Raw genomic sequence first — 24,481 nt, forward strand, 5'->3', positions numbered from 1 at the left:
TCGAAGATCCATTTTGGCTCTTTTCCAGTCTCGTTCCCAGAGTCAGAAAACGAGAGCTCCTCTCGGTTTCCGACCGCTGGTCAAGGGGAACGAAGACTCTGGGGACGAGATTGGCTCTTTCCTCTTTTTCAGAGGGCCTCATCAGACGAATGCACTACTTACCTAGCTTAATGATAAGAAAGCCCCAGAAAATTGCCCAACCCCCCTTCCCACCTCTGAAAATATAATTATCTGTCCCTTAGTATAGAGTTTTGGTATTTTAAAAAAGAATATATTATCAACAGTCTCACCCTCCCCTACCCTCCCCTCTAAGTTGTTATAATACCCATCCGTCCACCATCCTTTCCTTCAAGACCTCTTGCCTTACTCACCCTGCCCAAGTCCGGTAAACAGAGCTGACAAGATATTTTACAGACATGGTCTGTCGTCGAAAAGTAAGCATGGATTAGCTTGGCTTACGAACATAGGCACTAGTGGGTAAGAATTTTTAACCTAACAAATAAGGCAAAGCCAAGAAAATGGAAACATGTTTGAAACTCAGCCATTTGCATTCAATTTGTTCTGTAAACAAAGCTAAACATGTTGGCTCTCCAACATTCCTACGAGCAAAGCGGAAACGGAGTTATAGATCTGTTCTCTTTAACAGCACAAGTGGAAGCGATCTTGTGGCTCTTTTTGTTTTAAAGTAATAATTTGGGAATTGATAAGTTGATAGTTATAATCAGAAAGAACGTTCGATCGCAGGAAAGAACGATTAAGAAGCCATTCAAATGTTTTATGTTTAGAATTTCCGTGACGGTCGCGCGTCACGGTAGAATTGAATCGTAATCAACTGCAATCGGTCTGTTTCCTCTTCAAGCTCCAGTAGAAGAGTGAATCAAATAAGAACTGCAAAATTACGAGGTGAGACCATCATAACAAGCTTGAACATATCCTTCATTGAGATTTTCTAACAAAAAATATTTAGATGCTTATCAGAATTTTGAACTAAAAAAATCTGACATCTCTCTTGTCTATAGCGATTGGATGAAATTGAGAAACTGGGTGTTGTGCCAATGATCCATGTAATTACAACTTTTTATGATAATGACGAGGTCATTCTTGAACTTTGTGTCATAAAGATACCGCATTTTCTTCCAATTCAAGCTTCTTCGACAAGAACGTATGCGGTGAAAATCTGGTGAATAGAACTCTCGTTATCAATGGCTTTTTTCAAGAAGGCGCAAAGAGACAGTTTGCCACCGGCTGACAGCACTGCTTGCCCTGTCTGCAAGGAAGAATACATGGACGAGCCGAAACTGCTACCTTGCTTGCACACGATCTGCCAGGACTGTCTGCGTGACATTGCGCCGAAAAGTGCCCTCAAGATCTTCTGTCCTATTGACGACCAAGAGCTACCTCTTCCGATGGGTGGAATTGCAATGCTTCCTACTGACTATCGCGTTTTGCGGTTTGTAGAAGCTAACCGCGGTCAAAATAACAAGGTTAAGACCGAGAGGAAACCGAGGGAACCCAGAAAGGAGAAACCAGAGCAGACAGACCGCAGAAAATCGAAAAAGACGGACGGGAAATCGGGTCCTACCATCGAAGAGCAAGAGGAACGCATGAGAAAGCAAGCTGCAGAGATGATAGAAAAGATGAGAAAATTATTAGATGGAAAGGAGAAAGAGCTCTACAAAAAAATCGACGAAGCAGTCGGCAGAGAGAAGCGAAGTCTGTCCATGAATGGCGCAAAAGACGAAAACAAAACACCCGCAATTTTCCTCCTGGATCTCACTCCAAGCCGTAAGATCATGCAGAACCTAAAGGACGAGGGTCTGGGCACCATTCAAGGCAATCGCAAGGCCCCTACCCTCCTCAGTGATTTAAATACTGCCGGTGTCACCCCCTCTGCGTCCATTAAAAATCCTCCCCCCAGTCCCACTTACCGTGACGCGGCTGACGTGATCCGTTCGTTGAACGTGCCGCTACAGTTTAAGACCATGTTTAATCCTGGAGCCGTGGCTGTGGGAAAAGACGGGCACATCGCTGTCACAGACTATGGAAATGAATGCGTGTGGCTTTTCAATGCCGAGGGATCATATCTCTGTCAGGTGAGCCCTTTCGCTATGTTCTTAAAGAAATGTATTAACAAAACTTGGTGAAACCATAGACCTAGTCTTCTATCTTGGTAAGAATAGCATAAGAAATAAAACCAACTCTATCCCAAATCAATGACTGATGCCCAAAACGCGCCATTTTTCCATCACTGAAATTGGGGGAGGGGAGGGGTGGTCTTAATTTCGACGACAAGCTGTCCCGGGGAGGGCTCCCATATAAAAAGGACGTGGTGCTCGTTGGAAATTTTGAAAAGAGCGAGCCCATAAAAAATACCAAGATCCTGTTTTGTGGGCGTGGCTTGAATTTTGTTTTTTTACCCCTAATTACCTAATTACCTACTAATTCTAAAACAACACATTATCTCCTGCCATATTTAGTGAATTTGGTTCAATACCCTAAACTGGTAGGCTAACACCCTAAGAGATGTCAAAAGCGCCTTTCTATATGAGAAACCTCCCCAGGCAAACTGTCAGCCGACAGTTTGCCCAGGAAACTGAGGAAACTTACGTCTCCCTTAGGTGAAGAGAGTTTCCTGGTTCTCCTGATATCGAAGGCTAAGATTTCGGGTACTTGCTTGCCTTATTAGTTTTAATTCACAAGGTAGAACGAAACAGGGAAGAGAGCGCTCGCCGTATAGAAACAAAAAGGGTAATACGATGAACCTGACTTATCCTAAACCTCACCAACCTCGTTTTTAACCACAGCCAACACCCAAATTTTCCTGACTGGTACACTTTTATTTCTTACAGACCAGGTAGAGAAACTTTGCTTAAATATCAAGAAAATAAAACAAATCGATCATCGCTGTGGTGTGTCAATTTCTTAATTTTCTTAAATTTCGTAAATGTGCCCCCCTCCCTACCAGACCCGCTCCTTGATCCGAGTGCTCTCTTTATCTGATCTGCACCGCAAGAAATACCGTTTTGTGATTTTGAAGCACTTTCCGGATTACAGATTGGTGAAGAAGGTGATGGGATGATGGAATGTCCCGACGGGATTGTCTTTCTCCCCGATAACAACATCGTGGTCTCTGACGGACCCTTGGAAGCCGCTCAAAGCATTCACATGTTTGACATCAGTGGGAAATTCATTCGCACCCTTGTTGAAGTTGATGACGACGAAGACATAAGCTTCAGTAGAATCGCTGTAGACGAAGACCAGCGCATTCTGGTGACGTGTAATGGCGGCCGCCCTTGCGTTCAAGTGTACAGTGCAGATGATGACGGAAAATACAGCTTGGATATGGAGCTTGGTGGCAAGGACCTCGCTACCCCAGAGAAGGTGATAGTCATTGATGGAAAGTTCTTTATATCCGACTCCGACGGGACCAAAAACACGACCGCGATTAAGGTGTTCAGCGAGGAAGGCACGTTTTTGCAGAGCTTCGATGAGGACAAGTACTGCTTGGGCCAACAAGACAACATGGGCATTGACATCACTTACCCAATCAGACTCACTTATAACAAGTCAAACAACACTTTGGTGGCTTACCACGGCATTCAACGCGAGTTGCGCGTGCTCCGTCTCGACGGCAGCCGAGTTTCTTCCACCAAAACCGTGTCCGGAGCCAGGGACATCGCCTTGACTGAGGACAAGAGAATTGTAGCTACCTGTGGGGCGGACAGCATCTTATCGAGAAGTGTGCAACTGCTGAAATTTGACGAACAATCAGCTTAGCTTGGCACTCAAGTAGAACTTATTAACTTTGCACTGTTGACATTTAGATCATCTTTGAGTGTGTTGATTAACAGTAAAGATTGGTCGCCCTTTTTATTGTTTTCTAGAGTTGTTTCTAAAGCAAATTTAAATTTTAATAAATTTTCGAGGAAATGAAATTGTTCTAACTTGAATTCAATTAAACTTATTTAGAAGTCCAGGTGATCTCCTTGATCAACACTTTGGGTGTATTTCTATTACGGTGACACAGATGCACGGCACGAAAAGACAAAAATTGTTTTGATAACATATTGTAGGCACGCAATACGTGCAGACAAATAGAACACGTACTGTTTGCACGCATTGCGGGCGTAAAGCATTTGCAGAAAGTGGGAGTGTCGTAATCTACACAGTACTCACTCCTAGACTAGGGCTTCCTACACCTTTAACTCAAATTGCCCAGAATGATGCGAAATCAAGCAATTTATAAAATGCCCGAGCGAAGATTACGCTGGGCGGTACCTCGCAATTATTCTTTATGATTTCCGTGGAGGTATTAAATCATATGCTACCTTCAACTAAGTTCATCCGCCTTCGCTTGCTGCTAGACAAAATCTTAGCGTTACTTTTTTGAAGTCTTCAGCCTGCCGACTGCGCGAAAGTAGGCCAAACATCACCTCAAGATCTCGGAGAACCAAACACGGAGGATCGGTTTTCCCTAACAGGGTACACATATGCATAGGTATTTCAAGGATATCTTATGGATTGCGGAGGCACATTCCCAGAAATAACCAGCTTTTAACTCAAAGCGCGTGCAGATAAGGATGCTTGACCTTTCGCATCTGGAACAATGACTTTCAACTATTTTGCTGCGCAAAAATGAATGAAAGACGTACAGCAAGAAATACAAAGGAAAACGAAGTTCCCAAAACAGTCTTTATATTTTCCCGTCCACTCTTAACCGTTTACATTAGTTTTTCAATCATTACTTCTGTGCGGGTGTTCAAACCAATGGCACTTAACCTTTTGTCTTAATTTAACAAAAAAATTGTTTCAACATTAATTATAATTTATATTAGATATATTTCATTAAAGAATTTCATTTCGCCTGAATATTCTTGAATTCTCTACAAACTGGGAATAATATCGTGGTTATAGAATATAGCATTGTTAGGTCAATCTAAAATGTCATTTAAATCTGCGAACATTTTGGGGAAAATAAGAACTTCTATATCGATTTTGAAGTTTGGTAATACAGCAAATGCGCGATAGAAAGTTTTCAGAGTCAAACTGCAAGTCAGTGGTTCTTATTTTTATCATCTGTGGATGAAACCCTAGTGTGTGACCATTCAAATGAAAGCTATTGAGCAGAACTTTCACGTTGTACTGTGTATCATGTTGTACAAGGTGGTTCTAACTTTTAAGTCTGTGGATGAAACCCTAGTGTGTGACCATTCAAATGAAAGCTATTGCGCAGAACTTTCACGTTGTACTGTGTATCATGTTGTACAAGGTGGTTCTAACTTTTAAGTCTATGGATGAAACCCTAGTGTGTGACCATTCAAATGAAAGCTATTGCGCAGAACTTTCACGTTGTACTGTGTATCATGTTGTACAAGGTGGTTCTAACTTTTAAGTCTATGGATGAAATCCTAATGTGAGACCATTCAAATGAAAACTACGTGGCAGTACTTTCGTGCGGAGCTATTCTTTTCTCAATAGTTTTCAAATTAGAATTTCAATTTTTTTTTTTAATATACCTACTGATGTAAATTTTGTATTTGGCGATGACGTGTACCCATTAGTATCTACAACAAATTCTATCCTTAATTGCTGATTTCAGTATGACGGCTAACGAGCGGTTGTATGGAAATTCGCGGGACCTAAATTGAATACACTCCGAACTCGCACACTCATTCAGTCGGCATATGATCACACTTGCATACGCCTTCTGAGATTGATGAAATACCTGAGAGAAATGTGATATGCGTAGAACAGGTTAAACGACGAAGGCAACTCTAGCGGTCATATGGAAACCAGCTTTTCTAAAAAGCCTGTTATATGTTCTTAAATATAATAAATTAAGCGATTTTTCTTCTGCTAGATACAAGATATATTAAAATTGCTTTGCGTTTTACTGACTTGACAGTAAACAAAAATCATCTTTCAGGAAATCCGTTTTACTTGCCGACATGAAGTAAATGAAATGTAATATTCTGCAATAAAGAAGCCATATAACACTACAAAAATATGCATCTAACTGGAAAATGAGGCGTCTCCATTATATAAAGAATGACTTCAAGAAACAACCATGAAAAGAACTTTCTAACAAAAATATAAATAGCCTTCGTTAAAAGTCCAGAATTCTTGTTTTAGTTTAGAGTAATTGAGTATTGAAAATCGATGAATAATTTATTGAAGTTGAATTTTCAATTTGCCATCTGTACAATCATTAACTTCTGTACAGTACAATGACTTGTATACAAACATATTTGAGGGAATTTTCCCTGGTAAGATGGTGTCAGCACAAATATAAATATTTTGTATTTATAAATTTCCTTCTTAAATTTATGCACCCCGTACTGCTGACCAGTGTTTCTTAATTCCCTTATTAAAGACAGAGCTTATTTTAGGTACTATTTAAAGATGAAACCGCTAGTCCCCCACGTCAGCATCGCGGTCTCCGATGAGCCACAGAAGATGGAATGACCCGGCCAGGAGCCCGGTGCCGAGTAAGTCACCCAGTGCTGTTAGGTAGGGAATGCAGTAGTTGTCGGGATCTTTGCCCCGTTTCCACATCCAGTGAACCAGCCAATTAGCAGTCAGAAGGAGAATGGCCACCTACAGTTTAAAGTAAACTCTTGTCAGCGTAACTGATCTTGCCATTTTTCACATGTGAGTTGGAACAAGTCCGATTGTCCAAATTCAAACACTTATACGAATTGGTCATGCCGCGCCCGCAGAACTTAGAATTATCTGAGGTGGCCTCCGTTATAAGCCTGGTGGTATCTTTTGGAGGTATCCTCGCCGCTTTTTGAGTATTGTCAATATCTTTTGTTATTATTTACGCGGCAAATAAATGATGATGATGATGAACAGTCCAGGATCCACCATCATTTACGTTTCGTTTCACGTGATCGTCTGGGAGAAGGCAGTCTTGAAAAGGGAGTCCCATAGTTGCTCAGTTGATACCTAGCGTTTCCGTGACTTGAGAGGCAGTCATCTTTAAAGTCAAGTGAAACGTTTTTGTCAGTCCATAGAAGTAGGATACAACACCATGACAAACAAATTTCCAGGTGACTCTGAAGATGAACTTCCGCTCAGCTTGTCGAGACAACACTCACTTTTATCAACTTAAAATTGGCTTGCCCGCGGATGCAACCTAACAGTTTCTTAATAGAAACTACCTTATTTCATCAACTTTTCGCGACACGTTTATTTCGCGATTTTGAGGTGCGCATATTTCGCAACACTTAAATTCCGTGATTTTGCGAAAATTATGTATTTTGAGTCACTTAAACTTCGCGTTTTTGAGTAACACAATTTTTTTCTTGGCAATGTTACTCTTGAATTTAGTAAGCCGACTTTATCAAATGTACGATAACGTCAAAATTAACAAGACCGCAAAGGCGGAACTATATGTCAACAGTACTTCACTTAAAGTGAGTCGCTTAATTTTCGTGTCATGTTAGGCTCGCGGCACTTATTGTTCGCGCCACTTTAATTTCGCGGTTTAAAAAAATCGCGAAATTAACGTGTCGCGAAAATTTCATGTAATAAGGTAATGACTTTGCGCTTGGTTGCCAACAAACTCTTGGAAAACTTCTGCTCATTAATTGTTATTAATTTCATCTAGCACACGATACCTGGATGAGTCCAGCCAGTAGATACCCTGATGTAAAGATAAGAGTAAGTGTGGTATGTCCAGCTTGAAGAACACGGATTGTGTATAAGAATGTCAGATTTCCTGGAATCACCATAAACAAGAGCACTCGCGTTGTACGAGCATGCAATCCTTGAGTAAGAAAAAGAAGAAAAAATCAACACAGACTACGAAGTTGGGTTTCAAATGGCTTTATAGGCGTTTGGGGTTCTACTCACGTAAGGGTTAACAAATCAATTGATCGTGAAGGGCTGGGAGAACGCTGTACAGGAACAAGGCAAGATTCACCCCAGCATACCAGTGTTTACACATCAGTGTTACTGGTTACACACGTTCTGGTCACAGGTAAATGCAAGCCGACAGACAGGAATTGAATGAACAAGAGATCTTCTCAATTATAATTATAGTGGCAAACAAAATATTTAGCATAAGTGTTAGCCATCTAGTTATTAGTCCATCGATCTGGAAGTGTACATTGCTGTCATTTGTAATATTATGTGACCATACCTGAGCCGAAAAATGTGTCGATGCAGCCATGAAATTTACTAGACTCCTGAAGTTCTCCAGGTTTACCGAGTTGATGTAGACCAGTGGACAATCGACTGGCCTGGACAGCGACCAAATTACCACCCACACCTTACAGAACAATTCAACACAAATCTTACTAGAGAACAAATTGATTAATTTAAAGCGGAGCTTCCCGTAAACGGGCGTCCTTATGACCTGAGAAAGGACCGTCTAGTTACAAGAGCAACCCGTCTACTTAGAGTATTAAATATGTAGTGTAGAATTTAAAATCCCCTGAGATCCCCAGGGGATACTCTGTGAAGCTTTGGGTAGGGATGTGCCGTTAGGACACTAAAATCCTTCCTAAAATCCCTATACTAGATCATGATCAGCAAGATTTTGCAACCCTATTCTAGACTATGATCCCAGACTAGCTATTTCCTATGCAAAATCTTAATCACTATCACTTTATCACAAGAGGTAACCACACTAGGTTACATAGCTTCATTTCAACAGCCTTCACTGGTTTCTATAATGTGAGACAAATAGTAGCATAGAAGGAGTCTAGATTACTTGTCGACTAATTTTCTATCACTACTGTACTGTAATGTAAATCCAAATGTGTTTAGTGATTCAGACAGAACACATACCATTCATAACTGGGCTGAAGACTGCTATTCCATGGTATTTTGCCACAGCATAATCAAGAATTAGACCTCCAGTACTACAAGCAACATTAAAAAAAATCCAAAATTACTGTGAAGAAGAGTCTGACAAATGAGCCTGGGAGTTCCTTTACTTGAGGTAATCACATGTACACATTCTCACACTTATATTCGGGAATGCACCTCCCATCCAAAATCTAAATTCTCCTTAACACCTGCCATACATTTCTTTAAATGCTAGTTTGAGAATTTCAAAACACACCAAGACACTACACATAACTATGTTAACTTTATAGAATCTGATACACAATATATTGTAAGATGCATAGACAATAGTAAGGAAATTTAATTTGATACTGATCAACTGCTATAATCATGTTTATACCTGCTGATCACCATGGCACTGAGAACTGGTGTCCAGCCAGTATACAAGACGTCATGAGTGAAGGTATTGTTGTGCGTGATGTAGACCCACAGAGGAAGAACCAGAAAGAAACACAAGCTTATGACAGGTGCAATCCAGTGATGTGTGCCAGCTTCAGAATCTGCATAAAAAAGCAAGCAAGTAATCATTAGTTTTATTTTTAAGGTGAAGAGTGAGACAAAGTTTGCTACACAGCTCTTCCTTCTTCTGTTAGTCTCTACTGAATATACCCTGAGACAGGAACAAACTTGGTCATTATCAGACCAGAACTTGGAACCAAACAAGAACTTGGAACAAGCAGATAAGTGTTATTGAAACAAGCTTTTCTTTTCTCAAAATCAACCGAGTTAACATATTTCTAAAAAGTGGTTCTTTACGCGGGGCATCTGTATAAATGCATGTGTGAGATAAAGGGTGAGACGAACAGATGTAACACTTGATTTGAAACTTACCAATACAGCTGTGCAAAAATCTGCTGATTGCAGACAAAAGTGCTAGTGTGGTAAGATCTCCAAGACTGGCGGCAATGGGTGTAGCTACATTGTCAGGATTAATGTTACACTTCCTCGAACAAAGCACAACTGCGACCATCACAGAGCCGAGAATGAAGCTTGCTAGTGATGCTGTAACCAAGCTGCTTGCACAAAGGAGTGTAGCATGATGAATGTTGAATTCCCCATCAAGAACCCATCCCATTGTCACAGCTGCAAATGCTGCCAAGGCTCCAACTACAGTAGCTTGAACCTTAAAACAAATGCACTCATGAGTAGATTCTACATTTATTTTATACATAACATAGCTAGCAAAGCCACATTATCAAAATCTGTATATGTCACCATACATCATAATCAAATGAGACAACTTATTTTTGTGTGCGAGTGGTTGTTTTCGTACATTTATTGCCATTGGCAATGTTATAAACAATCGAATCTTGTTTTCAGCCACGCATCATTGAATTAATAATGATGCATTTGGAAAGTTTGGAGTGCAATCAAAAAGCTAGAGTTGCTCTGTGTTGTGCCCCAAGCAACTCTTACACTACTTTCATGCTCTCCAAACTACTCAGTGGTGATGCTAAAGGATGAATCAATATAGACACAAAGCTTCAAGCATTTTGAAGTCACAAATTCATTTACTTTATTTAGTCTTTCCTTGGTTTGATATTCAATATACGGTGAAATTTAAAAAAATTCTCTGTAAAATTTAAAAACAGTTTCTAGTTACAAAGCAACACTTTACCTGCACTAATGCTAGATTTCCTCCTATTAATTTCCACTGCCTTTTGGCACAATCCATGCTTCCAACATTAGCCTAGGTAACAGAAACAACATTATTTCAACAGACTAGTGTCATTATTTACTTATACCGGTCCTGTAGATAAACACCAGAGGGAAGATGTCAGAGATGTGAGCCTAGGGAACTTGGAGACGAACTGTGGTGAGAGAAAGGGGTAAGGTCAGATTCAAAGGCTGGTTAGATGTTGGTGCATTTGCTAAGAATCGAGAAGCTTGGCAAGCGAGAATGCAAGACCCTATTTCCCTTGTAGGGAAAAAGACATAATGAAGATGAGTTAACAAACAAATTGCCTGGTGACAATAATTAAGTATCTTTAATTGTGATTAAGTCTGACTGAAAGTTTTGACACAAGAATGACAATGGTTTACTTACAGCAGTCGAAAGTCGTGATGCTAATGTCATTTCTAGATTTCCTTTCAGTCCAAGCAGAGCAGGAACTAAAATGAAAATTTCTGAAATGTCTTTGTAAACTTGCCAATGCTGAAAAAAATTCAAAGTGGGGTTCATTAGATTTATTGTTGACATGTAGCTACAGTGGACCAACAGTTTGAATGTTGGTCTCTGGATCATGTGACCCAGGTTAGTACAACGTACAGACTGTCACCTCATCTCAGTCTTCTTTTTACACTGGAGTATAAAAGGGCATCATTAAACTTCCGTGAAACCTGGAAAAATCGATGATGTTACTTAACTGTCTAATGACGGAAAGATTCTTCTTATCCCACCTGACATTAAATGAGAAATCTATTTGTATAAATTCGATCACATAGTATTTTGTAATTTAGACCAGCTGAATAACTGAATCCTACATGACATTTAAGTGGATAGTATCACTAAATACTAAGTCTTTTATTATTTTTATAGGGCAAGTTGATATACCATAAAATTCCACGTTAAAGCAACCCCCCCTTCCGCCCCCCCCCCCCCGCATTATAAGCCCCCCAGATATAAACTCCTCTATTTGCTAACAAAGATACTATTCTGCATATAGGCCCCCGGATATACAACTTAAGCCTCCCCCCTCCACACACACCCCAGATATAAGCCCATCTAATGTATAATTGCTTTAATTCTTCCTAGAGGACCGTTTCACAGCAAATAGGTAAATTGATAACATTAAGGCTTGTGGTTTTTTTCACTTTCGTTCTGTTCTGTTCCAGTTGTTCCCGTCACATTAGTGTTTTATAGATGTTTTGAAATAATAGCTCTAAATGTAATGGTAAGTTAGCTTGAATTAGTTTCTCAGACACGATTTATCTCGTCGTTCTGAAACTTATATGCTCCCCAAGATGTAAGCCCAACCAAAACCCCTTTAATGCAGCTATATAAGCCCAGCCAGCTTTATTGTGTGATTTAATGGGATACAAATGACAGACAAAAATTAACACTGATGCTATAACATTTTAAATTGTTAATTTTAAAATGTCTAATAGAGGGGGGGTGAATAGGTTTTCGGATTGACGGACTTGGCCTTAAAAAGCGCATGGATTGTGGATTTTTGCAGTAAATCGAGTGGATTCACAGATTTTGAAAACACAGTGGATCGTGGATTAGCTGTAAATTATGGCGCGGATTCCGGATTGTGCCTGTCTTGATGTTCGGATCTTGGGTCCTAAGCAAAACTTGGATCATAGATCTTTCTTCTGCCTTGGTCAGTATGTTAATGAGTTCATACAATTTTTTTTTTTTCGAATGAAGCTTATTTAAACTCAGGTGTAAGACTGTTATTGGAATTGTACTATGTTAGAACCATCAAGTATGCTGTTTTCTTTAATATTTGTGCAAAATTAACAATGGCATTCACATTTACCAGTTTACTTTTGAACTTTTATACTTCTGTTTCCGGATGTGATTGTGGTTTTGAATTTCAACAAAAATATTGGCAGATTGACGGATTTGGTGGAAAAAAGGCATGGATTAGCAGATTTGCATAACCCTATTCACCCCCTTCTAATAAGATATTTATCACGAGGCATTTTCTTTACTTTGAACTGTGCTTTGTATGAGGCCTTCCAAGGGGTAAAAGCAACAAGCAACATGACCCCGAAAGCCAGCCACACAGGAATTTCTAATCAGTGCCAAGCCAATCAAATGCGCCACTAACATTTGACAGCAACATGAGAAGCACTAGAAACGGACAGCAACATGGACCTTTTTGGACTTTTTGCCCATTTAGAAATTGTATTCTCTTGTAAAGTCTGTTAATGTTCAATGCTTTTCCATTTCAAGAATAAACTCTAAAAGAATCAACCTTGTAGCGACAGCAACATATGACTTCATGCAGAAAAATGACAGTGACATTTGCTTTTGCTGGTTAAGTGACATCAGTACATGAAAGGATGCGACCTGGCGACATGGCGACACAGCTACCCCCCTTGGAAGACCTCTATCGCAAACCCTGTGAAAAATTTGAGGATTATGACAGTTTCTAGAGTATTAAGATCATGGGATATTCATAACATTTCACAAGCTATTTGTCAGATTGTGAGCAATTAAATGCTTCATTAGATTCAGTGTTGCCTTTTCATTATCTTACATGTAAACAGGTCATTGGATTAATATTTTCAGTGAATGAATTTAATTAAACTCACTTAAGACTTCACTCAACATAAGATAGATAACTAGCTTTACATTGACCTGATTTAATATTATTTCCTGATCACAAGCTGGTCATGCACGAGAAAGAAAATTTTACCTCAGTAACAACATCAAGGAGGATACCGGCCAGCTTAAATGTTCCAGATCCAGCAATAATTATTAGAAAAGGAAAAAAATACTTGTTGTCCAAAACTAAGAGTCTTCCACAAATTTACTATCTCTCGTTTTTGTCATTTCAGTCTGAAATTCACCGTCTGGTTGTTCATCTAACAACATCCATTGAACACCCTCTCTTTCAGTCATTACATTAGACAAATTATTGTCATTATCATACATGTAAACAGGTAATTGAAATTTCAATAAATTAATTGAAATCAAGCTTATTTGAACTTGCAATAGTTTGGTGAAACGGCTTCCAATGTGAGAAAGATAAGCTGAATTGTAGGACATTCAATCATCTCATTCAATACCAAATTTTTCACTAAACACATAAGTTGATCCTGTGAAAAGAAGATTTTAGTTACCTGAACAACATCAAGCAGTATACCAGCCGACACGGTCCCGAAGCCAGCAATTAGAAAAGGAAAGAAAACCTGTAACCCAATACTAAAAGATCCTTCCTCAAATCTAGTATCTCCTGTTTCTGCTATTTCAGTTTGAAGTTCATCGTCGTTGTGTTCACCCAGCAACGGGCTACGTTGATCGGAGCTCGGAAAAACGTCACCATTTAGTATTCCGTGTGTTGCAGCAATGTCGCCGTTATGTTTGTTTCGAATTGTTCCCTCGTTAAATTCAACGTCATCTTTTTCGGTCCATGTATTCGACATATTATGTCTTTGTCCAAAGCCATCATCGTTTATGTCTTCTTCGTCGTTCAAAACGACCGCGATTTTCGGAACCATTTTTGAACTTTGATTTTCTTCGTCGCCTTTAGTGGCGCTCTTCACTCTCTTCCTGAGGGACTTGTTTTTCGAAGCGATCTCCAGATTTACACTATACTGTAAAAGGCCATTTAATGGTAGTGAAGTCATAGGCATCTGAGCAATCAGTAGACTCTATATTTATCACTACGAAAATTAGACAACATATTTCTGGTCAGCCATCGTGTTCGGATTTTGAAAGAACCTCTCTGACGTGTTAGGCTTGGTAACCTTTGCCGCCACAGGCGCGGAGTATCGGGGGGCTTGGGGAAGATTGGGCTGCGGGACATGCAGGGAGAATTGGGATTTTGGCCGGGGAGGGGAACTAAACTTGAGATCGTGTATTAAAAGTGACACTAAATGTAAATCGCTCCTGCTGATTGCATGAAAACATGAAAACTCCGTAAGTTATTGACCTTTAGCCAGGATGACTCGTTCAAACATTCGTTACTTAGAAACAGTTACAGAAACAGTCGCTCAGGGCATCATTGTTCCTTATCGCATATCGATGATACTCATTCCCCTGGTTACAATCTCGTCCCCAGAATCCGCTTTTCTTTTGGTCAGCACCAAGAACGCGGACTCTGGCCAACCGAGCAGCAGGCTCGATATCGCCCTTGTTAAAAAAGTTAGGAAACTTGGCAACAAACTTCCCAGCACCAGCCTCCCGCAATCGCGCAACCTCGTTCCCAGGGCTCTGAGAGCGAGGTTGAGCTTCCAAGAGTGCTCCAGTTGTAGCGCTTTCTGGACGTAACGAAGGTTTTAGCGAGTTCGACTACTTTCCGATTCGTGTCCAGAAATGAAAGGTTATCAGGAGAACAGTTGCAAAAAAAGAGAACGTTTTGTTGTTTGGTGTAAAAATAAATCATCTGATTGAAAATTAACAAATCGACGTCAGTTTTTATGCGTCTGTCCTCTTATTGATGATAAATTTCGTCATAACATTGTCAAAGTGGTGTGGAACCACGAGCCGCAGGCCGGCGAGTGGTTCCGCAGTAAACTTTGCCAATGTTATGACGAAATTTATCATCAATAAGAGGACAGACGCGTAAAAAAGTGACGTCAATTTTTTTTTTGACAATAGCAAGACCCCAAAATGGCCAAATGCCGTGATAAATGAGGGGAAAAGACGCCGTAAACTTGCCGTAAACAAAGATAACTGAATTTTATTCAAACTGACGTGAACATTGTCAATAGGTTTTCTCGCAGTTTGATTGGCTACTTAAAAAGTCCATAAGATATCATTGGTTGAAAAGCTGACAGTTTGACAGCTGCAAGTTTAACTTAAAAGCTTGCATAAATTAAAATTTTATCCGTCCGTACACTTATTGATGATAAAAATGAGCCAATCAGCGCGCGGGAAATTAGACAGTTATTGTAAAAATCAAACTTGAGCTGAACAGAGCTTGAATGAAAATTTAAAACAAATCTGTGAAAAAATTTGTGAAATTCAAAACAATTCAGAGAAAAAGGGTATAAGGTCCACAAATACAACGAAAGTAACGAAATTAGTGAATAACAAATACAACAATTGGCAATTGCTTTCTTTTTCTTCGAGACTCAAGAGCGAGTTTGAGGAAAAGGTTAACAATACTAAGAGATATTGCATTTAAATTGCCTTTTCGATGAGATCAGCTAATTTTTCGGTATAAGAGAACAATGCAAGGTTGCTCAGTGCTTGAAAGGAGAAAAATTTGGAGGAGAGACAAACAGCAAGAAAAGAGAAGTCGACACAAATTATATGCATCATGAAAGCACTTTTAATGCACAGCAGATTTCTGAGATTTAAACCTCTACTGATCATATTAATTCCTCAGCGTTTTATAATATAACGCATGAGATAAAACTTTACTGTAACGCTAGAATTTAAGCTTAGCTACGTTTCGGTGCGTCTTACAAAAAGTACCAAGCTAATTTCCAGGCATGTCACGAAGGTAGGAAAAAAATAATCAAAAATGATTCAAGTACAATTTTTTAAGAGAAAAACACGAAAAAATCTAAAATTTGAAAATGTAAAAGTAATTCATGACGAAGTTAAACTTAATTTTTCTTCAAAATTAATCTAAAAGCAAACTAAAAGAGCCTTGCTTAAACTGGCAGCCATTTTACGTGTCCTGTTTTCATTTTCCTCGATGTTGTCACTTGCATGGTGCATGTCTGTTTTCCGCTAAGTGCAATGACCTTGGATGCTGCAAGGCAAACATTTTCACACTATTATTCTAAGCTAAAGTAAATGTAATTAGAAATATATTTTTCTACTCGACCAGCAAAGATCAATCATATGTGATCTTATTCCTGGCCGTTGAAATCGTGCGCTGCTTGTATTTGACAGAGCGAGTGACTTAGTTTCCTTATGCCACGATAGCTGGAGGCATATATACGGTTTATAACGGCATCTTGATGACCGCGTTGGAGGAGGTGAGGGTGGATCAACACGGTAAAAATCAGAGTAAAAGTTGGTAGTTCCATGCTCTTTTAAACTACATAATTTATTTCAGGGTTATGGGAATTAGTTCCAGTGAGTTTCGAGTGCTTTTTTGCAAGGTGTGGGAGAGGAGTTCATAAAAAAATTATTTGTCAACTCATAAATAGCTAGGACACCATCAAGTTCTTCTTTAATGTCTAGCGGGTGAAAAAACGATCCTAAAAACATTTATAACACAACTAAAGCAAAGCGCGCGCTTTGATTGGTGAATTCATCGTCTCTCCTAATTGCCCCTGGGTGTACGCTGCTGACGTGTAAGCTAATGTGGTGTAGCTCAATAAAAGGAATTCTTTTGCTCCAATGTATTAATGTTATGTTAAACACAACTGGTTAACGCCACAGCTGTACACTATTGAGTTATAGATGCACTTGGGAGGTTTGCTAATTAAGCAATCAAAAGTTGCACTCGGCTATCGCCTCGTGCGACTCTTACACTTCTTTTGTGCTTAGCAACCTCCCGCCTGCATCCATAATTCAATAGCGTACGCTATGGCGTTTGCCATTTGTTAATTAATTAATTATCTCAAGAGAATTGATTTCGTTCTCATTGTCTTGGTTACTATCCTGAAAGCATACAGGTTTCTTTAAAGGATATTATTTATTTAAAAGTTAAGTTCAAATGGGGATCTTCTAGGAGGTAAAGTGAATTTCAGCTGGGTCAACTATCAGTAGTGCTTCTTACTGCGAGAGTTTATTCCGGTTTCTGTAGCATTAAGTATCCAGAAGTATTTCTGTTCCCTTATAAAAGAGATGCAGGGTTACCCCCCGCTTAATTACACGCATGGGTGGAGACAGGCAGGCTCTGTGGCAGTTAAATGCGGTTTTGCCAAAGAACACGACGCAACGATGCCGACCAGAGCTCGAACACAGTGTGCTCGATACGGAGCCCACCATTGATTTTTTTTGAGGGGAGAGGGGCTGGGAAATTTTAAAAAAAAATCTTGCACAGCAAAACTGGCTGAAAAAAGAAACCGTTTAAGGGGAGCCATGAGGAAAAATTGAGCAAGTGCTTTTTGCTATCCAGGTCCTATTTTTGATGTTAAAAAAATTCGCGCATAAGTCATTGCAAACCAAATCTAAATTATACACAACCTTAAAGTGAGACAAAACTTTTCATGCCCCTGAGAATTGCCTAACCCCCACCCCCTCCCGACCCATCACGCTCCCTCAAAAAATAATTGTCCGTCCCATCCTAACGGACGCTAGGTTTCTGGAATAAAAGATAAAAAGAACTTTAGTGGACATCATGTTCACCTGTACCGGCGGCGGCCATATGCTAGCTCCACCCTGCATTTTCCGCTGCAGCACTTCTCAGCCTGTGTCCGTTTACAAGTGTGAAAGCTCGGAATACAACCAAAGTCGTCGTAAGGATGTGCGGTCTCCTAAGATAACAAAAAAGTAACAATGATACATTTTAAAAGATATATTTTGCTCTTATTGTGAAAAATGACATAGAGTAATAAGGCTCTGACAGAACGAACTCGCAAGAAGATGCAAGTTGAAAACTTGGGTCTACTTGCGACTCCGTTTGGCCAGGGCTTGCGTGAACTTGCGCTCACTTTGGTCAAGATCAAATTTGCACGTAAGTTCGTCGCAAGTTTTTCTCCTTTGGCCACCCTACCCAAGTCAACGCAAGTTGAGTGAGGTTCATTAACCTATTATCCACCAATGAAATACAGGATATGCCTGTTTGAAATGACTTTTTTTTTTTGCGACTTGAGTGTACTTGCAAGGAAATTTGCCAATCTCTTTGTCCTACCAACGTAAGTCTCTACGCAAGTTCAACTTGCGGCTACTTGCGAGAACTTACTGACGAGTCCGTTTGGCCAGGGCTTAGCAACACTGTATCTGATGATCCAAGTACATTGAGCGCGGGATAATTAATCAATTTATAGATTATTTACGCACTACCTACGTAAACTACCTCTTATACAGAAATTAGGGCGTAGTGCATAAGAAAAACAAGAAATTGAGGTCAAGGGTAAAATAGGGCACCATGTAGTTTGATCGGAAATACTAGGGTATCCGAAATTGGGCGATACACCCCCAGTGACAACGAGTTTTTTCGCTCTGATCTCTAAATGGGGGAAACGGACGTTTGAGGGGCCTAACTGGCTGGACGACTGCTCTCGCATGGGGAACGATTAGCTCGGAGCAACTCGCTTGCTTCGGGAGAGGAGCTTGTCACGGGTTCCAAAGTACCGTCGGATCTGTTGCAACTGGAATTAGGGCACTCAGAGAACCAGTTGGACTTCACGCGTTTATTCTTCGTAACTTCGCGATGACTCTTCGATGTAAAAATCGCAGAGATGTAAATCGCATTATAAGAATAAATGTACTCTATTTATACTGACGGAATGCACGATTGCACCATGTTAGGAACAAAACAGAGACGGCTAAATAAAGTCAGCTTAAAAACTGAAAGAAACAACTTTTGACAATCTAGAAGGCACGAATAACAAAACAGAACAATACATAAATGCTTGGGTTGTATATTTAGTCTGCATATGAGCCATGTGGCTTATCAGGCCGGAGCTTATCCCGGTTTCAGTAGCATGAAGCGACTAGGAGTATTTCTACTCCGCCCTGGATGGGATACCCAGCATTAGATTCGCCGGTGCCCATTTAAACACCTGAGTGGAGAGAGGCAATGTCCACGGCCAGGGTTCGAACCCCGACCGCTCGCTCCGGAGTCCAGCGCACTAACCATGAGGCCACCGCTGTATACGCTGTGTATAATACATTATTTTTCAACTAAGGCCTGCAAAAAGAAAATTGAAACTATAGCCGAGGAATTAACTTTTCTTTTCACTTTCCCTCTGAACAAAACCGTAGTTTGAACAGCAACGATCTTTATTGCTAAGTCACTGCTTGATCAAGTTCTGAACATAAAAGATATTTGACAAATGTTAGTTTATGTTCCAACAACGTATAGAAGTCCCATTTTAACAACTATTGAACTATATTTTCCCCTGAAACCCCACTCAAAATTCGGGGAAATATTCGCTCTTTCCCGTTCCTTCGGAAAGTTTTTGTTCAATGGAAACAATGTGAGGAGGGATAGAGTTTTCTTGTCCACCAAAATAATTTGCTCTAGTCATCGAGCCGTAGCGAGCTGAAAGAGCGCTCTGGAGAATTACGCCTGAATTTTGAAATTTTCCATCCGAATTTTGCTCAATCTTAATTGATCATCGTTCGGTTCAGTTCATTATTTGTGGCACTATGTCAATTCCAAGCAGCCGGTGCTCTTATTCCATTCCTAATGAACTAATTATTTAATTAACTGTAAAGGCAATACTGTTCTTTTCTTGGTACTTTTCTACCGTCGGTAGTCATTCTTTGAAGGAAACAAACAATTGAGTCGGCATGCGGCTTCACTGATCAGTTTTGTTGAGTTGGCGGGCAAATAAGTTTTGCCTAAATTTGTTAGTTTGAAACTAACTGCACGGTAAATCAACCTCTGTATCGAAATGAAAAAATGATGTTTTGAGCATCAGCAAGGCCTTCGTGGAATTCCGTGATGTTCTCCTATCTGCGTATGGTTTTGTTAAGGTCGTGGATGCACATAGAGAGAATTCAATCTACGGTCTTTACTGCATTACTTTTCAATCGCGATTTTCTCAGTGTTATATCAAGGCGAATACAGCATCAGCCAGAAAGAAATATGATAATATCAAACCTTTCCGTCGGTAGCCAAAGTTCCCAGAACGATAGAAGTGGCAACGATAAGAACGAAAAATACTTCGTTACGCATCGCGATGCTGCAGCTTGAACAAACCAATCTAGACTGACCCTGTTTCCTTCTGGAAGCCTGATTTAACCTAAGGCTTATAAACATATATAGCTTATCTTGACTATTTTGAGCGCTTTAATTTCCGCAGGGCTGTTGTTTACCAAAATTCTATTTCAGCTTATCAGGAACATTTTGTGGTTGTCATAATAGAGAGGGTAACTTTCGTTTTAAAAATGACATATAAAAGGCAGTCTTATCTTCTTGTTTTTATAAAAATGCGCTCGGGGGAATTTAAACATGTGTGACTTCCTGTGGACTGAATCGGTATACGTTTGTGAAACAGTTTGTTAAAATAAACTTCGGAACATTAACTAATAAACTTATGCCGCTATTTCGTCAAGTGATAATGACGTAAAAATACTGAGTTTGGGCTACCTGTGGTTTTTCCCGACCTGTTGTCAGCAAGACACCAGTTTAGTCGAGTTAAATGATACAGTTTTATTTTTGTTTTCCAGCAATGCGTTTTATTGTCTTTCCTAGTGCAGAAGATAAGAGAAAGACAAACAACTTCTTGAAAACGCGCCATCAAAGAAGCATGTTTCTAAATTGATTTCCTTGTGTTCCTAATCAAATAACAAACTTCTTTCGTGCAAAAGATAACCGAAGTATAAACCAGGATAAACAATGCAACAGATAAGAACAAATTTACTTGAATGTACGTGCTCTAAATAACATGCCACCCAAGAAATTGAACACACCCGGGGGTACTCACATTTAAAAAAATTACGGAGGTGGTCGTCGTGCCTTTTAGGAGTTAAAAAACCGGATTTGGCACCCTAAGGGTGTTCAGCCTCAAAAGGTTCCAGAGAAGAAGTTTTTGCGATACCTTCAAGGGTATTGAGTCGAAAAAATCAGTCAAAATCAGTCAGTATCAGTTAATGTGTTGCTTTAGAATTGTTACCTCTTAGGGTTGAAAAAAATTTCAAGCCACACCCACAAAGCAGGATCTTGGTACCTCTTAGGGGGTCTTTTCAAAATTTCCGACGAGTAGCCCGTCCTTTTTATCTGGGAGTCCTCCTCCCCCCCCCCCTCCCCCCCTCCCCGGGAGTACAAAGCATTGACCTACCGACCGATTAGTTATAGAAAACCCCCTGATGACGTTCCAACTCACAGTTTGACCCCGCTATCTCGAACACTTAGGGTTATTCCCCAGTATTGCATTGCGCATCCCTACTGCGCATAATTTCACGCGTGATTAGCGCGCGCGCATTAAAAAATGGCGGCTTTTTCTTTACAGCTGGACCTCGCCATAGAGGTAAATCGTCATTTTCTCGCAAACGAGTATGGTGACCTATCATTTTTTTCTGTTGTTTTGAATTGAGTAATAAATTTCTCTATGTAAAATAAATATGGACCAATTCTCAGTGTAGAACAAAAAGCAATCGTCGGAAACGTGAATTTAGCAAGCAATCGTGAATACAATCATGGTGCTATTATAAGGATTTATATGGGTATAAACAAGGTGCTTTTGCTCCTAAACGAACATGCATGGGACCCCTCATTTTTATTTCAAAATTTAAGTTCCTATAATATCATGACAATCAATTGGCAAAGTTTCACAAAAATCTCAGTGCAGATTCTATTTCAGTGGAATGACCTTAAGGGAAACGAAACATATATAGTTCGAGTTGTCGGGGTCTCGAAATATAGCCGATAGTAAGCAACTGAAAAAGTAAATCCAAGGAAAAATCGTTTGAGTTCAGGATAGCGGGTAGTTCGAGATAGCGACGTCCTGCTGTTATTGTACATACAAGCTAATCATAGAACAGTATCATCTATTGTTATCGCTTTTAAAAGACTTACATCCCCCTAAGAAGATCGTTACCCGTGTTTGGATAGTGCTCCGAGGAAATTCAAGTGAATTTTTATCAGGGGGTGGGGAGGGCAGGGGAGGAGATTGTTTGCGTTCAAGTTGATGTCCTGCCCTAAAATCAAAACAAAGTGAGTCTTTTTTTTTTCAAGGCTTTAAATATTCCTTCTCTTGGTCACAGCTCTACCCTTTTATCGATTCGTTTTAGTGATTCTCTTTTACCCGATTCTACTACCTTGCGCGGGCGAAAGAAATAAGCCGGCGAGCACCAAGTCCTTTCATGGACGAGGACTGGACACTCACCACATGAGTGATAACGACTTACTAAGACGAAGAAGACTCCTGACTGTTCCATTAATCATTTGGGTCACGAAGAATGGAAGAGAACAGGGATGGCCAAAAGTCACTTCCATCACGGGAACTCTTACAAGAACCGGTCCAAAACATATTCATGTCAAACAATGGTCAAGCTTATTGTCCGCACAACTTAACTGACCTTTTAATCTTAAAGAAGGCGTCGAGAAGATGGTACATGAAGCAGTGCAAAGACAAGCAAGTTTCCGGACTGATTCATTTCAGTCTACTGTTGGATTGCTTTCTCTTTATCGTTCAGATTTCTGGTGAGCCGACATTAGGAAAGACCTTGGCGACAAGTAGCACAGCGAATAAATCGAAATCAAATTTGTCTATGACACTTTCGCACAGATTTTACGTTATAGACAGAATATATCCCCTAGATGTGGTACAATGTAGTCAACTTTGAACTGCGCAGAGTTTTGTCTTCAGTCTCTACCAGTTCTCTATCACCTACTTGTAAAATCATAGTTATATTTACCGGGAGCCCTTACTCAAAACACTCAAAATTAAACGCCCTGTCCGAGTTAGAATAATTAAGTTCTGGGAACAAGCGGTCGCCACTTTACTCCAGATAGCTCATACATAGACTCATGAGCGAAAAGCAGAAAGCATATACGTAAACTGGCCAAAACTAACCGAACAGGCAAATACCACGGGTTAGAAAACTGAAATCGTCAAACAGAGGAAAAATAACAATTAAAGTTTTCCACCGATACGCATATTAACACCGGAGTTTACAAAAGTAATTACATGTATAAACTTGCTCCGACTCAAGGCTAAAAATGTCTGCAACGCTAAAACGGATCAAGTAACCGAGAAGGGCTTTGAGAATGTCTAATGTAAGTAAAGTTAATTCGTATTTTAGCCTTAACTAGCCTACTGAAAGACGCAAACTCACCTAAAGTAAACTAGAACTTTCTACGGGAAATAGAATACTGGTTCACTGACTTCACCGCGTGCCGAAGTTTGTGACACGTGGAATCTAAATTGGTTAAACACGCGAAGCCTAAATTGCTAGTAATCTTAAAAGAAAAATTAAACAAAACTGTATGGAGAATATCCCACCCAATAAACGAAACCCAAAAAGACAAAAATGACGAGACTTACTAATTCGTCTGTCCTGTTATTGACAATGAAATTCGTTATAACATTGTCAAAGTAGTCTGAGGATAGACGCATGAAAAACTGTCGTCAATTTGTTAAACACCGCATAATTTTCAAAAGGAACACTCCCATGGGGTCTGGATGCACGGGGCAATAACTAATAATAAACAATTATTGGATGACGTTTTTGTGATATCCGGATTAATCAAGGTCGAGGTAAGTGTTATCAGCCGAAGCCGAAGGCTTCCGCTGATAACTCTAACCGGGACCTTGATTGTTTCGGATATCACAAAAATCGAATCTCATAATCGTTTTATTATACATTGTTTTAAAGAAAGTAACGTCAAAGGCATTATCGCAGCGAACGCAGTTTATTTTCGACGAGCCATGTTCTCGTGAACTTGACATTGCTCTTGGAAATCATGCATTGCGCGCGCAACCTACGGATTATTCACTAATCTGCTAGCAGATTAGTGAATAATCTGTAGGTTACGCTCAGTTTCCCGGAACTAACTGCAGGCTTTTAAGACAGATGGTGACTACAATGTGTAATAACGCGAATTCTAGCGAGAGAAAGGGCACTTTTATTGATCGTGCGGGTTTTGCTCCATTGAGAGTATCGTCACATACATGTTCATTTCGTCACCGTGATTATTTTCATCGCAAAAACAAAAGCACAAACTTGAAATTAGTGAACCTTCGCTCCTTCGTCGTTTTGAACTCCTGCTATTTGAAATCGGATAATTTTCTTATGGATATGCTTCCTCAGCTATTTAATTACTATCCGCAGGAGTCCACGGAAGAGAAAGCAAAATCTTTAGAACTCGTGGCCTCGTCGTAGGTTAGCAACTTGCTTGTTTGAACCAGGTTAGCACGCTAAGAT

At 39.9% G+C, this 24,481-nt stretch overlaps 2 protein-coding genes and 1 long non-coding RNA gene across 5 annotated transcripts; 1 reads left to right on the top strand and 2 right to left on the bottom strand.

Annotated features, from left to right (window-relative positions):
* Positions 1-349: 349 nt before the first annotated feature.
* On the top strand, positions 350-3,976 carry LOC110039685 (uncharacterized). Of its 2 annotated transcripts, none has more exons than XM_089281120.1 (3): positions 350-477; positions 1,147-2,093; positions 3,055-3,976. In XM_089281120.1, the coding sequence occupies exons 2-3, from the start codon at positions 1,203-1,205 to the stop codon at positions 3,775-3,777; spliced, it is 1,614 nt and encodes a 537-aa protein (XP_089137246.1). In that variant the 5' UTR covers positions 350-477; positions 1,147-1,202; the 3' UTR covers positions 3,778-3,976. The 2 variants fall into 2 exon arrangements, with proteins under 2 accessions (XP_089137246.1, XP_089137247.1); XM_089281121.1 differs by having other exon boundaries at positions 354-434.
* A 702-nt stretch (positions 3,977-4,678) lies between these two features.
* LOC110039745 (solute carrier family 41 member 1-like) lies at positions 4,679-14,286 on the bottom strand. Its single transcript, XM_089281119.1, has 9 exons — positions 13,654-14,286; positions 10,904-11,011; positions 10,475-10,546; positions 9,688-9,979; positions 9,197-9,356; positions 8,797-8,870; positions 8,147-8,275; positions 7,623-7,771; positions 4,679-6,597 (listed from the first exon to the last, which is right to left on the bottom strand). The coding sequence occupies exons 1-9, from the start codon at positions 14,164-14,166 to the stop codon at positions 6,412-6,414; spliced, it is 1,683 nt and encodes a 560-aa protein (XP_089137245.1). The 5' UTR covers positions 14,167-14,286; the 3' UTR covers positions 4,679-6,411.
* A 1,500-nt stretch (positions 14,287-15,786) lies between these two features.
* LOC149096596 (uncharacterized) lies at positions 15,787-23,707 on the bottom strand. Of its 2 annotated transcripts, none has more exons than XR_016204656.1 (3): positions 23,602-23,707; positions 17,789-17,916; positions 15,787-16,238 (listed from the first exon to the last, which is right to left on the bottom strand). It is a non-coding gene; the product is annotated as an uncharacterized LOC149096596 (long non-coding RNA). The 2 variants fall into 2 exon arrangements; XR_016204655.1 differs by lacking the exon at positions 23,602-23,707 and adding an exon at positions 20,214-20,352.
* Between the last annotated feature and the right edge of the window lie 774 nt (positions 23,708-24,481).

Source organism: Orbicella faveolata, unplaced genomic scaffold, assembly GCF_042242905.1.
Source record: "Orbicella faveolata isolate gen_17 unplaced genomic scaffold, um_ofav_v1 contig_48, whole genome shotgun sequence".
Lineage (NCBI taxonomy): Eukaryota > Metazoa > Cnidaria > Anthozoa > Scleractinia > Merulinidae > Orbicella > Orbicella faveolata.